This window comes from Gymnodraco acuticeps, unplaced genomic scaffold, assembly GCF_902827175.1.
Source record: "Gymnodraco acuticeps unplaced genomic scaffold, fGymAcu1.1, whole genome shotgun sequence".
Taxonomy (NCBI): domain Eukaryota; kingdom Metazoa; phylum Chordata; class Actinopteri; order Perciformes; family Bathydraconidae; genus Gymnodraco; species Gymnodraco acuticeps.
In genome coordinates this window covers 602,701-617,937 of record NW_022991340.1, presented here as the reverse complement: position 1 = coordinate 617,937, position 15,237 = coordinate 602,701, and the positions used below count along the sequence as shown (strand labels likewise).

The 15,237-nt window shown below is 42.3% G+C and overlaps 1 protein-coding gene across 1 annotated transcript; it reads right to left on the bottom strand.

The window, feature by feature from the left end:
- Positions 1-1,711: 1,711 nt before the first annotated feature.
- adamts15a (ADAM metallopeptidase with thrombospondin type 1 motif, 15a) lies at positions 1,712-15,237 on the bottom strand. Its single transcript, XM_034240566.1, has 8 exons — positions 14,302-15,237; positions 10,496-10,628; positions 10,224-10,391; positions 7,377-7,660; positions 6,908-7,085; positions 6,632-6,804; positions 4,829-5,004; positions 1,712-4,366 (listed from the first exon to the last, which is right to left on the bottom strand). The coding sequence occupies exons 1-8, from the start codon at positions 15,235-15,237 to the stop codon at positions 3,574-3,576; spliced, it is 2,841 nt and encodes a 946-aa protein (XP_034096457.1). The 3' UTR covers positions 1,712-3,573.

The window sequence follows — 15,237 nt, the reverse complement described above, 5'->3', positions numbered from 1 at the left end:
TAAGAGTTCGCATGAGCAGGTCATTCAGTATGTTGACCAGAGAAAAAAGATAATTTTGACTTAATACAACTTGAATTTGGTCATTTGGGCTGGTTATGATAACACTGTACTTCCCAGAGAAACATACAGCATCTGCGACTAAGATACAACAATCATGTCCATAAATGTGCTAATGATCTAATTGGTTGTAAACAAGCCACCACATTATCCAAACAATTTGAATAGTCTGTGAAAGTGATAACACATAATTGCAGTAAGTATTGGAGTATTGGAGAAGGGGCCAGGAAGTCAATCTGTAAACCTAATGGCTGCTTGGAAAGGGCAGTTTGGTCAAATTATTGTATTAAACCCTTTTCTTAAACCTTTTACACAATGAAGCCATATTACTTAATCTCAGATTTTCATTTGTTGAACATAATGCTATTACTTCAGATGAATGACGGGCAAAGCTACACATGTAACACCCACATTTTTATTTCAAGAATCATTTTAGAAAGGACCCACGGCTAGGATCCAACTGGTGAATGTAAGTCATGTGACAATCATTTGATAATTGATGTTGCTAATCTTATTTACTTATCACTCTAATGGAAATGTGTGTTGCAAAATGCAGAGAATGAGATCATAATTCCTTGGCATTACGTTCAAATATAACATTGGCCTCCCAATCTAAGGTTTATTTTTACAAATCAAAACTTGGGAGAACCTGATAAAGCCAAATATTCTTTTTGATAAGGAGTCTGGCTCAATTAAAGCCATCAAACAAGATATGACTATAAACCCAGGCAAGAGGCAACTAGGGGAACAAATAAATATTTCCATTGGCTCTCCTCCAGGTTTCCCCTCTATCTGCTCTTATGTAGGTCAGACAATTCAGCCTTTTTTGGACATATCACTTCCTTCTCAAAAGTTTAAAAAAATATTTGACACGAGAACTCCCATGCTAGACTCTTTTCATAGTCCTCAGACATGCATAAGTCATCATGTCAGTATCGCACAATTCAAAAATGTCCACCTTCTCACACACAGCTGCATTATTGCACACAGACGGGGAGAATGAATCCACGTCATCCGGTGGAAAACATCTGTAGTTGCATGACTGAAATGTTGACCGTGAAACAAATGCACGGCAAAACAGGGTTTATAGGATATGGTGAACTGTTACAAGGCCCGTTGGCCACCCATCTCCCCTACTGTATATGCTCTCACCTTCGGCTGCACATGTGAGAGCTGGAAATTAATTTGGATATTTCACAGAGAGGAAGCAGGGAAGCTGGGCATGTGTTCTGCCACATGTTTCATAGTCCACACTTCATCTGCTTCCTGTCTTTCTTCTGTTTAATTTTAATGCTGACCCTTTGGTAAAAGTTTGCTCAGCATGGGCTCTATCATTTTCTCCCTCTGGCTGTATTATAGCCTACATTTTTGGCAAAAACTATGCATTTCTTAAAGGGAAGAAAGACTTTTCAGTGCATAATATAGCATTCCCTTAAATGTTCAATAGTATTATCTTGTTATGATTTGGCGTATATAAATAGAAAGAAAAACCTTGACTTGATTTACCTTACCCCCACAAGCAAATCTACTTATTGCGGAAATTGCATTGGAATAATTTGATATGGCAGAAACATGTGTGACCGGGCCACGATATTGATATTAAATATTGATGATGATACTATTAAATCATGAAAGTAAAATGCAGTACTTGATATAACTGTACATGAATGGCTTTATTTTTGGAATAAATACACTGAAGTCCAAGACAATTACAAATGTCTGTGTAAAAAAAAAAGATTTAAAAAGTATTTACATTAGTTTTTCACAGAGCTGAATACAAATATACATAGTATACAATACAGCTCATGTAGGTCATAGGTTTCTTTTGCTGTACAAAGTGCAAAAGCTGATCAAATTAAAATGATAATCCAACTAACGCTGGATCCATCCCATAGTTGGACGTTGCACTGGACAATGTGGCCCCATTAGGAAGCAAAACAAGAATATAATAGATTACAGGATTTCAGAAAGTGTCTAGAAGAACAGCTTGGCTCAGGCTGTGGGGCCATAAACAAGGAGGTCCAGGAAAACACATACACTCTGTACAGCGTAACAGAAGGCCTGCCAGGTTTTCTTCCACTATCTGCTTTATTGTTTCATTGATAATAAATGATCTGTGGTAACTTTGCCAGACAGGCATGGCTTAGCATGGCTGAACGTGATGAACTGAGTAGACAAATGTTGTGGGGGAAATGATAAAGGACATGAAGGAAGCGATCAAACATAAGGAGCGGTGATTTAACACAGCATGTGTGTTATTGTGTGCGTGTGATATCAGGCTAAGCCCTTATTTCAGATGGGAAATGCAATGTTTGGGCCAGCCTGATGAATCACCAATATCTGTTGATTGTCTAATCGTTGCAGCTCCACATACAAAATATTTTTAAAGGGGCCCTATAATGCTCGTTTTCAGGTTCATATTTGTATTTATTGCCTCTACTGTGACATGTTTACATGCTTTATTTTTCTCATACTGCCTGTATCTCTTTTCACCCTCTGTCTGGAACCAGGCCGGCTCTGTTGCGCTTAGAGATGTCCCGCTCCTTAGCCTATCATGTACAAGTGCTAGCCAATAGGAGCGTGAGTGTTACATAGTGATGTCAAGTAAATAAAGGAGTTCAATCAAGGCGTTTCAGGTGCGGGGGGAGAGAAACTCCCTCTGGAGGGAACTTTGGAATGTAAGCCTTTGCAGACCATTTACATACAAAAAAACGTATATAATACACTACAGGAAAGGAAAACCTCAAAAAGCATAATAGGGCCTCTTTAAAATTATATAATTGCATTGTAGAAGCAATGCAGCACCAGCATAAAAGTTAAGGCTGCTTATGTACAACCATATAAATGAGGTGATACATTTCATTTCTGAATCAATTCTGGCATTTCAAAAGATTCCCTGGAAGAAAATGCCTATAAGAGCGCCCATACTATTAAATAACCAAATTGACTGTCCTTCTTTGTATGAAAAAGTGTAGGTATTATATTTTAGTTATGAAGTTAAAAAGTTATGCACGTCAATACTGATAGATTTTCTTTGGGAAAAGGAAGGGAGTCATTTTCTGGACAACCAGAAGGGTTCAATCATCTATTTGCAAGACTCAAGTAAAACTTTGAAACCTGAACAGTTAAAACATTGTGATATAAAATGGGTTCCAGACCCGTAAGGTAAACTTGATTGATTGCTTGCAAATGTGCATTCTGTATTTGCTGACAGTACACAGGATTCAACTTCATTTCATTTGACCCTCTATCATGTTATCTTGCCAAAATCAGAGTCAGACCTGGATCGTGTCTTTAAAAAGTCAAGAGTGATGGCAGTGAAACAAATCTTCCAGCAATTATCCTGCGGATTTCACTCTCCTTCCAATATTCTTTTGGTTCTTCCAAGCAAGTGTCCCATGATGCAGGTGGAACAATCTGCACCCGACAGACACAGCATGTGTTATATTGCAGGTGGATTCAATTCAGTCAATTTAAAAAAGAACAAAGATTTGTAGTTTATACTTTTTCAAGTCACTAGCAAGGCCTTAGGTTACAGAAGTCCAGCTCCTGTGGCTTGCGTAAGCCAATGCAGTGGTCTCTTTGGAGCAGATGCCCATTTTGGGTTGTGCAGTGCAACGGCCTTCTCTTGAAGCCCTTCCCACAGGTTCTGGAGCAAGGTGACCACAGGCCAATATGCCACTCAGGACAGGGGTCTCCACAAACCCTAGTGGCTGGGGGTCTTTGTGAAGGATCACAGTCCAGCCCTGGCTTCCCGTCCAGTCTGAGACACTGCACCATCCTCCTCTGCATCCCATTACCGCAGGTCACTGAGCACTGATCCCAGCCCGAGGATATCCACTTCCCAAGAGCGGGATCCTCTTTGCTATAAGACTTCTTCAGGGTGTCTCCCCCTTTCTTCTTGACACTATCCTCAGCCAGGACGCTGTTATGGGAGCTAACACGTCCGTCCTTCTTGAGAGCTTTGTCCTCCTTGATCTGCCGGGCGAGGTAGAAGGAGTAGCGGATTCGAGGCGGCGTCATCTGGCCGACACACAGCACCTCCGCAGTCAGGGATTCCCCCAAAGGCTTCACGGCCGTCAGGGTCTCTGAGAGGCCGGCTGTTCCACTGTAGCGCATCAGGCTTCCCTTCACGATGAGGTCCCTCTCTCCAGCTGACACTACGTACTTCCCGTTGAGCAGGTAGTGGCCCTCGCTGTTCTTAAGCGCCAGATAGTTGTCATCACTCCTCATTCCCTTGTAGCCTCGCTGACGGATGTCTATGTTGGCTGCACCCACTGGTAATATGACCACAAAGTTGTAGCCATGCCTGCATGCCAAAACATATTACAGTCAATGAGAGCTTATAATGTTGAGGATGAAATTGCTATCATACAACAACGTATTGGGGCCATTGTAGGCAGAAAAAAGGGGGGTAATCTTCCATAGGAACCCTATGAAGGTTTCCCGAGATTAAAGTCATGAATTTGTTAGAAAAAAACGTTGTGTTTTTGGTCAAGGAACCACATTGCTTCACTTTGTAAGGCTGGATATACACCATTACACCACAGATGTTGCTGTGTGTAGTGCCTGCAGTTGATGAGCAATTGTTTCTTGCCTTGCAAATGTATTAATTTATAATCTTAGGGAATATCCCAATTTTTCATAATTGTCCCCTTCCTTGGCTCTGTCATTTTAGGTTCTATCTCCAATGACCCTATTAAGGCATTGAGTTGTACTGTAATATTTAATGACAGAAGTAATATCTCATGATGACGTGGATTCTACTCACTGAGGCTTTGTGAAGAGTCCCGACACCTTCTTGCAGCCCTTGCTATCACCACCGCAGATTCCACACTTATCAAACTTCTTGTTGGAGCCAATTGTTCCATCGCAGCCCGCCTTGATGCACTTTCCTTGGACACACACTCCAGTGGAATCTGGAGAGCATGGAGTCCCGTCCACAACCTGGAGTGAAAAGAGACTATAAGGTTAAGAGCATTCAACACTGAACCTTTTTAACAACAGGATTTCTGTTACAGTCCATCGGAATTGACTTTGCTTTAAACCTTTATCTCAAGTTATTAAGCATATATATTGTTCTCACGCTATCCCTTTTGGATAGGATTGGATTGGCATGCAACTTGGCACACTTTTTCAAATGTATTTAGTGTCGTATGTCTATATTTTTCAGTTTTTGTAGTAGATTTGTATGTCATAGAGTATTTTAATTTAATCAGTATTTTTATATTGTGTATTATTTGGATACTCCATGTAGCTTTTTGACTGTTGTATATATTTGCTTTTTGTTTACCTTTCATTATATTTTCATGTTATTATATTTTAAACTCTTGCGTAGTACCTGTTGACTTTCTGCTGCTGTGACAATTTGGGGTGAATAAAGTATATCTAATCTAATCTTAGCCAATCTAAAATACCTTTGTATGAATACTTTGTGATTGTTTTAAAACATGAACTGCAGCCATTATATAACTGCTTTTAAATCCCTCACCACATGTACTGAAAACAGTACTCTTAACATCTGTTTTCAAGATTGCAAAGCAAGCAGACAAAATACATGTTCAAAATATTTCTCAAGAATGTGCGAGTTACAGACAGAACAAATCAATAATGAACACGGGTACCGGGATGACGTATGTTCTGTGGACGACAGTATCTGAAGTGAGGCTGTCAGCTAAATCAGCCTCACTGCGTCTGCGAATATCTGACTGATAACAAGTTCTCTGAAAGCGATTGTGAACTCCAATGACGCGGACATTTTTCCACCCTGAGATTTATCTGGCCCCAAATGAGCCAAACTCCAGCTCATGAAACAAAACTGCACACATTACTGTAAACCCATTTTTGGATTAAAGTCATGACTCTGTGGTTAAAACATCCAGCTGCTCCGTGATTCAGAGCTACGTGTCCCCTGTGCACTCTTATCTACTCCTCCTTAGCCGGTATGATGGAGTGAAGTGTGAAGTAACTCGGCCTCACCGCTGCTAAAGCTCACTCTACACCCTGCTATCGGAAAGAAATAAACTGGCCTCCTCCTCTCCTCCATTCCTGCCTTCACTCTTCGAGACCAGAGGCAGCTGGCTGATATACATTATATCCCCATTCCTCTATATTTTCCTCATATATCAAAAACCTTTATTTATTCAGACATTTTTGTCAAATCACCAAAGAAATACTCTTAACTTTAAAAGAGGACATTTGTTGTCTCCATGCCTTAATGTTCAAAAAGCTCTATATTTTGCTCATACTGCCTGTGCTGCAGCACCTCTTTTAACCCTCTGTCTGAAACCAGAGCCCAGTCTGCTCTGATTGGTTAGCTGGCCGGCTCTGTTGTGATTGGTCTACCACTTAGAGATGTCCCGTCCCTTATCAAATCACGTTCAATGGCGTTTCAGATAGTTGGGGATGAGTGTGTGTCTGTAGAGGGAACTTTGGGATTTTGGCCTTAGCAGAACATTTACATGCGCACACGCCTATTTAACAGACTACAGGAAAGGGGAAACCCACAACATCATGATAGGCCGGGCCTCTGTGATATTTGTTCAGGAAAAGTGGAATACACTTGATCGTTTACCTTGGGTGCCAGGACATAGAAGTAGCCGCTGCCGTTCGTCCTGCAGATGAGTTTACACCTGTCGTCGGTGGACACTCCAGAGTATTTGGGCAGCCACACCGAAGCGGGGTCGATGCGGTTACTGATGAAGGTACGGCCCATGGTCGCACACTGCTCCTCGCGGAATGTGTGTCCTATACAGAGTGATGGGAGGGAGGATGCAGGAGGTTAGGGGTGGGAACGCACTAGTGGGAAAAATGTTATTGGACACATTTATCTGTTATGATTGTCTCATACCTGTATCAGGGCAGCGGTTCAGGTTGCAGGAGCGGTATTTGACCCGAACCCCTTGGCAGTATTTGCCCCCATTTGATGGTACTGGGCTGTTGCACTCTCTTTTAGACAGCTGGACGCCCCCTCCACATGTGCGTGAGCAGGAACCAAACGGGCCCCACCTACCCCAGCGGCCATCCACCTGGAAAGACACAATACAGTTGGATTTATGCACAACGTATAACAAAAAAAGCTGAACTTAATCACATCACAGTTAAGGTTGCATTTACTCCAAATCACACGTAGCGTTTGTGTCGTTGTGTCACTTTATTCTCAATCTTTCAGTTTGTGTGTACAGACAGAGAGATCGAAATACCGTTTTCCACAATCCCGAATGTAATGGTCCATTTCAATGACACTCATTTGATTGACTTAATAATTGAAATGACCCATTGATTGCAGATAAACAAACGCCAATCATATAGAGTCTTACCTTCACATTATAATAGTGTTTGTCCGAGCAGACCCCTCTGTCGCAGACCTTACTTTCCCCACAGCTGGTGCCATCTGCCCAGGGGAAGTGCCGGGTCATACACACCAAATGGCCATTGGATTTTCCGGTGCACCACAGACGGCCACATGGTGGTTGCATAAAGGGACACGGCTTGGAGTTTTCTCCGAACGCAAGCTCACACTGACGATCCAGGACGTAGGATGTTCCCGGCAGTATGACGGGGAAGACCAACGGTTTCTGAGGCTGGTCGAGCAAACATTCACCTAGAAGATGGAAACTCAGTGAGCGACACAAAGTAGCAATACCGACCATCATCTATGGTTTGACTGCTTTGTTTTACCTAACTTTGATTAAATGAAGTGCTAACATTTCACCCATATATGACCGCCAAACCGTAAAAAAATCTAACCTACAATTATGCATCAGTATTTCCACTTTGTGTGTGTTGTGGGTGGGTGGGATTGTGGGTTGGAGGCTGTAAGCAACCATTGCCCTTGTGATTTTGGCTCTTTGAAGTGGAAGTACAGCTTGATGCAGCGCTTGCCACATACCGAACACAGACGCATAACACACACATGCATGCCCATCCCAGACTCGAACTAAAAACCCACAAGCTCATCTTCCCATGTTTGATCCAATCCAGGGTTAAACGGTCTGCTAAAATCTCAGACTTGTAGTTCTGAGTTTTAAACCAAAATGACATGTGGCAAGCAAGCAGTTCAGAGGTCAAAGGCATGGCCTCCATCTACTATAAATAGCACAAAGAAACCGTTCCTGGAACAGGCTATAAATAGGAAGACTTTGACGAGCAGGTGCCTGGAGACATGAAAGATCAACGTCAGGGAACCTCAAGCTTTCCAGGAGGAGTTTCTATCACACAGCTTCTCATCCTTATGGGGAATTTACACTTCCAAAACAAGTCTTCTGCACTGGGGGAAAAATGGGTGCTTGCTTTGAACCGTTTATTACACCATTCATGTTGCGGTGAATTCACAACAGATAATAAGGCAGTGAGTGAGCTTTAACTGGTGGCACATTTGGCAGAATAAACGCACCGATTAACTGATTATAAGCAATGGTACATAAACAAGTCACTCAACACTGAAGAGGCAAAACTTCAGCGCTTCCTTCCTACTCTCTCACCAGAGAGCAATTATCGAAAACAATAGCTGGCAATGTCTGTGTGTGGAGAAATGAACAGGTTACAAATAATTTGGGGCGTAGCACAGCATGAAAACTGCCTTGAACATGTGCCAACTTGTTTTTTCCCCTCTCCATTGCTTTTTAAGTCAAGATTTATGACAGGCAGCCGGGAGAAGCCAAGTTATAACATTGCTAGATAGAAATCACTCCTTGTCAAGTCAAAAATGTTCGTCTGTGTTCACTCTAAACCAGTTCTTTTGTCCTCAGACAATCTCTTGAAAAGACACAAAGGAGCAAAAAGTTTGTTTATTTGGAGTAAACCTGCATGGGAAACACTGGGCAGATACACCTCTTACTCCAAACCACTGTGGCGACTCTCCCCAGTAAAGCCCTCTAAATTTGGACAGATGTGGGGGCAGTCTTTAAAATAAACGTTTAGCATTGCTCCAAGGCCAAGTCCTGTGGTCTGGACTGCTTGGCAAACAATCTGCATCCAACTGAATGCATTTCTATTTGGCTTTTGCCATCCCTTTCTATGAGCATGGTGCTATACAAGGTTAGGCACGTGTCTCATTTTAAGTTAGACTGATGACTGTAGTTATATTACAAATCAAGAGGCTGTTAAACCACAAATATTGAGTAAAAACCAGCAAATGTCAAAAGAAAAGTCTGTCCCTCTTAAGCATGGAGGGAATATCCTGATCCACTGGCAAACAGAACCATGGAAGATAAGATAAGATGCGATGGACCGAATACGATGCAGAGAAAAGGCTCTGATTAGATGAATAATTCAATGTGTATGTTGTATTCTAATGTAATCAACACCTAACTAGATGTTCGTTTAAAGTTGTTGCAGCAGGACTACGGACTCCTTTTTAAAAACCTGGCGCATACATTACCCACAATGCAACTCGTCTGCTAGTGTGTTGTGCTAATAGTGGCTAATGTAGCCTTGAGGTGCTAGCCTGAAACAGATATGAGTAGCTGGATACAGAAATGTGATAAAATCGCTTTGCACTCAACACAAGATTGTGTTCATTTTCCAACTCGAAGTCTTCAACCAAAAAAAAGATGACTTAAAGGTGGGGTAGGTAAGTTTGAGAAACCGGCTCGAGATACACTTTTTGTTATATTCCATGGAATGCTCTTAACATCCCGATAGCAATGAATATCTTAAGTGCTTTGACAATAAATACATTAAAAAATGTCATCTGTGGAAGCCGTGGTGCTGTAAAAAGCACGACCAATCATTTGAGCCGGCCCGGCTAAAATAACTGGATGGCCTACCTGCCTGTCAGCCTTCCATCTGGGCACAAACTTATCTCGTGCCCTCATTGGTCATGTGCGCGTTCGTGTGTGTTGGAGGAGGGCAGATTTCTTCCGGCTGTGTATTTTCAAATTCTAGCGCACTCGAGCTGGTTTCTCCAAAATTACCTACCCCACCTTTAAGTGACATCCCTTGAGTCAGTTAGACAGACTTCACACAGCTTCATCTGGACCAACAAAAGGCTTTAAACAACTTTCTTTCACATATGCTATGGTACTCCTTAAAATGTATAAACAGACTTTGATGTGTAAAATGTGTAACGTTACTCTCAGTAGTTTGTGCTGTCCTGGCTTCACACCCCTTTAAACACACTATGAGGCAGTTAAACACAGAGGTCAGGGGTCGTGGTAACTCACCGTGTCCGCTGTCCAGGAATTCAGTGATGATGGCAGAACTGCAGGGGGACCAGGGGCTGGTGCGGTTGATCTGAATGAGAGTGGGGGACATCATGTGGTTGTCTTGTAGTTTCCCAAACACGTCCTCACAGGCCTTCACATTGTCGTGTGGCATGTTGAACACATGTCCTGCAGAGAGGGAACGTGAGGTCAGGTGGGAAAAACAAAAGTACTCTTATCTCAAACACAAAAGGAAATGTTTGTGTATGAAATGATGAGTGGCGTTGGCTTACCGAGCTCATGAGCCGTGGTGAAGGCTGAAGGTAGGCCGTCGTCTTCGATCACAGAGCAGCTCCTCTTTGGGTCGCACATGGTGCCGACATCCGCCATACCAAGAGTGTCACAGGTGGAGGCGCCACACAGATCCTGGATTAAATGAAATACATTTAGCATTAGTACATTTGAGGTCGTCAGAGCTAGAAAACAAGCCAGACGTTTGAGTCGTGTAGCCTTGGCCATCATTTGTATGTATTAATATACCACTGAGTTTGTTTGTCTGATCTTTTGACTCTTCCTGTTTCTTTCCCTGTCTGACTTTTAGTGATGTCATCTTGTCTCTGGTCCTCAGCAATTAACTTGGTGAGTACAACGTTACTGTATCTACAAATAAAAACAAGCGCCAAAACTACAAACCAGAGTTGTAGCTGGAATTATCCTTTTTGGGTTGTCTTGTCATTACAGTAAAGTTTGTTTTCTACGGAAAGATGCAACAGTGTTAAGCCAGGCTTTCCACCGCCCACTCTTGTTAGTGGTCAGCAGTGTTTAGAGCACACCTTCTTCTATGAGCTAAAGTAGCTGTCCCCAATCATAACATTTCCAAGCCAGGGCAGAGTTTCCAGATGACCTATTTCTCCGCCACAAGGATTTAAAAAAAAAAAAACCCAGTCTAAGCGAGTATCCATTTAGAGCTGAACCTCCTAATCACAGGACAACCTCTGCACAAACCGCCACAGAGAACCGCCCATCTGCCCGGCTCCTACACAGCTACATACCCCGGAAACACAGAAAACCAACAGTGGTCGGCTATTAGAGATAACAGCTTTGGGTTGATGCCGCTCAGCTCCTGCTCTCCTCCCCTGCACTGGATGTACACATTGAACACATTGCCAAGTGAAGACCTCGAGCGCTATGACAAATCATTCCTAGAATAAACCACAAAACCGCAATTGTTGGCCAGCGCAAATCCAGAACAGATGTGCTCATGTGTGCAGACGAAATGAGAACGCTTGGGCCATTTATGAGCAAAAAATAAAAACTGCAAGACGAGCAAAGGAGAAGGAACAGCAGTGTCAAAGAGTTTGTTCTCGGCTTGACCTCATTCCCACATTTGTCAACTATCTTTGTGTTTTTTGTGTGTTTAAGAAAACAAACATATGCAATCCTCAGCAAATACATTTCTTTCTTTTATTTTGAGTAGTTATTTTAATGCATTTAAATTTGTGTGCATCACTCGTAACTGCCATGTTGCATGAGTTTTAGTTTAGTTATTACTTTTAAAACAAAAGTCTAGGAGTGGAAAAAAAGCTCTGATACTCAGCAGTATCACACACATAGTTTACGACATCCGGCCACACTTGGGTGCCCTCTTTGCTTTCTCAAACTATTATCTATCTTGCAAATAAAGGCAAACACGCTGTGAGCTAAAGTGCAACCACCCCCCTCTCTCCCAGGGGAGACATAAATACGTCAGATTTACAGTTCGTTTTTTGGTCTTTCGTTAGACACTGTGTATGTTCGCATACAATAAACTTTCCGTAATGAACTGAGTAAAATTGTAAAAGAGTTTAAAGACATTGCAGTTGCCTCTGGACAACACCGAGTTGGTCTTCATAAAACCTGCAAATTACACTGAGGGCTGGTAAAAGGCAGACAAGCGGTAAATGCCGCTTGAATTAAATGGTCAACTCAAAAACAACACCACTGATTAAACATAGTACCGACGCCCTATCAGCAGCTTAAGTGTAAACTATTATTAATAAGTACCTACAAGGGTAAATGTGTCCGTGTGCTGCAGGCCTGAATGAAACAAGGTTTAGTAAAGAAAATCAGATGTTATCAAATAAGACCAGGCAGTTTTACATGTAATTTCATAATGATATTCATTCGGCCTCACTTTTAAATTGAAGTATTTGAGGTATTCAGATTCTGGCTGTTGAATACATTCGGATTGAATACTATAGATGAAAGTGAAATATCAGTGCAGGCAAATATGCTACAGATTTATACTGTTGTACCGAGACTAGGTCAAAAACATAAATAAGTACTGTCCCATGCATGTGTTGGGAAAGTAAGAAATGCAGTACAAGTTTCCAAAATACAACTAATCTCTAAACTATCTCTTAAACCAAACCTGTGTGATCTTCTTATAAAAAATAATTTAGCCTCCACGAGTTGTTTTGAGCCTCCCAATTTGAAATCCTCTGACCTAATCAAAAATGGTGTTTGATGGATTATGTTGATCTATTGTTTGGTGTGCACTATAAATGCTGCTCTGTGTATACTGTTACAGTGTTACCCAAATATAGCCTTTTAATTTGAATGGCACGAGGGGTATGGGCCACATTTCTTTTGGATTGACTCCTCCTGGCACAAGCAGCGTCTTTAGAAATACAGAACTTTTTACAGCAGGTCACACTTATTCAGTTTCAATATAATTTTAACCCAAACAATGACTACATCCCTTGACGTATGTCTTTCTGCTTTATACTGCACATTATAGCCATGTGACTCACTGTAGTTGAATGCGGTCATCTCAACTGGCAACAGGGCTTATAACATCAACTCTGCACGTGGCGCTTACCAAAATCTGGTAACACCCTGGATTTTGTAGCTTTATGGAAAATACAGCCCATCTTTGAGGTGTCATGGCCTAAATGGAAAGAGCATACTGTGCACACAAAGGGGTGTAAAGCAGGAAGAATAAGAGAGAGAGGAAGGGTGTGAAGAATGTATTAAAAACATGCAACTGTGCAGGCTAACTGCAGTTTGTGTAAGACTTTGGGAGAGCAGGTATGCATGCAGGTCCCTGTATATGTGACACAGAGGGACCTCCCCCCTCCTACATCACTCCCCCGCTCCCTCCATCTCTCCCTTCAGGGGACTGTTTAATGAGGAACAGGGAAGGAGGTGGGTAGGGCTGGAAAACCCACAGCTGGAGGAAGAATGGGAAAGGCTGAAAGAAATGAGAGACTTCCCACTAACGCATCTCTGGTGGAAGTAAAGCTTGGCAAAGTTACAGTGAAAACATTTGTTTGAGGTCTGATACGATCATGTGTCCGGTGATGTTAGTGACATGGGCCAAAGGTAATTCAGCACCTTATTTGTTACTTTTGACTCCTTAATTCTAGTCCTTTGAGACTCTAACTTCATCACCTTTGACTGCAAACTGAACTATATCCAAACACAATAATTTTCAGTAATTCATCTGCTGATCTGTCAACTTTATCCCCAGTGTTCTGCGTCTAAGTGAAAGCAAAGTTGCCCATGTCCAAAAGCAGACAGTTCATGAGAACATTGTGTTGCACACTGACCAATGATTTTGATCTGACTTCATCTCTGACCCTGCGTCATCTGCCAAATATTTGGGAGTGCAGAGAGAAATTGGAGGTGGGTTCCAAGTCTATAAAACTGGCCTCTAAGGATCCATGAAGTGCAATCAGGGCTATTTCTCTGTTCAGCCCTATCATTTCCTCAGTGACCCAGCCTCAGTGTCAAAGCTGTGATGTTATTGGTGGACTGGATATTCTGTTCTCTGAGTTCACCAGAGGTGGAGAGAGTGTTTTGAGAGCAAACCAATTACCTGACACAGCAGGAGTTTTTGGGGGGGAGCATGTCATGTAAAGTACAGTTTATAACGAAACTTAAACATGTTTTATGTACAAAAAATGATGTTTAAGTCAATATCATGGCCTCAATATTTTTTGAAGATTTAAAGATAAATATCCTCAAAATAAAGAATGTCTGTGCGTAATTACGCTTACTTAAAAACCACATCACCACACCTTTGTTATCTTAAACCCTGCAGGATGAATCACTTTACCTGTCTAGTGAAAAGGATGGCTGTGTCCCAGTAGTCTGAATGCTTGTCGTTGTTTTTGTTCATCTTTTTTTGCCAAGTGCAAAAGTTTCGCAGCGTCATGGCTGCGTTCCCGGACACCTTGGGTCCTTTGTCCTCCTCGGATATAATCACGATCTTCACTACTACGATGCTGATGGAGTTGAGAATACTGGGGTGCCTGTAGAGCCTCGCTGCCACTGCCATAAGTGTCAGGATGTAGTGTTTTAGGTCATCTCCGTGGAACTGAGCCATGGACTCGTCGGCCACCACGAGCGTCTCCACGTACCTGGGGATGGAGGCGAAACGTTTGGCTCTCCCCATCCTCTTCAGCAACGTTTCGGTCGAATTGTTGTCATCTTTTAGTCGCTTGTATTTCTCCAGCGATTGTGCCACTTGGAGACTTATGTCACTGTCTACTGCGCACCTGGAGGTCGAGTTGAGCTTCAGGTTGTTGCTGGCTCTGCGCCGGATGATGTGCGCACCTTCTGCGCTTGTGGTGTCATTTTGCACCGGGCTGATAAAATATTCCCAGCCATGGAAGCCAAATGCACCTTGTAAACCCTTACAAAGGCTTACAGCAGCGTAAGAATGCGGGTCGTCATTCACGTATCCTGAGTAAAAACACCGGCTCAGGTCAGTGGTTACATCGCTGTTGGAGAGCCAGAACGCGTCTTGGTTAGAAATGGAAGGGGCAATAAAGTTAGAGTCCTGGTGCAAATCGATCACTAATTCCTGCCGGAAAGCTCGTATTTTTAACACATGTTTTCCATTCAGGATATCTACGTCATTGTCAAAATCCTTCCTGTCATGGTTTTGGTTATCCAATCTAATAGGGAAGCAAAGTTCACTTTCCATGCACCGAACAAGTTTTGAGAACGAGAGCGCAAGGTAGAGGAGAAAAGTTGTCCTGATAAACAT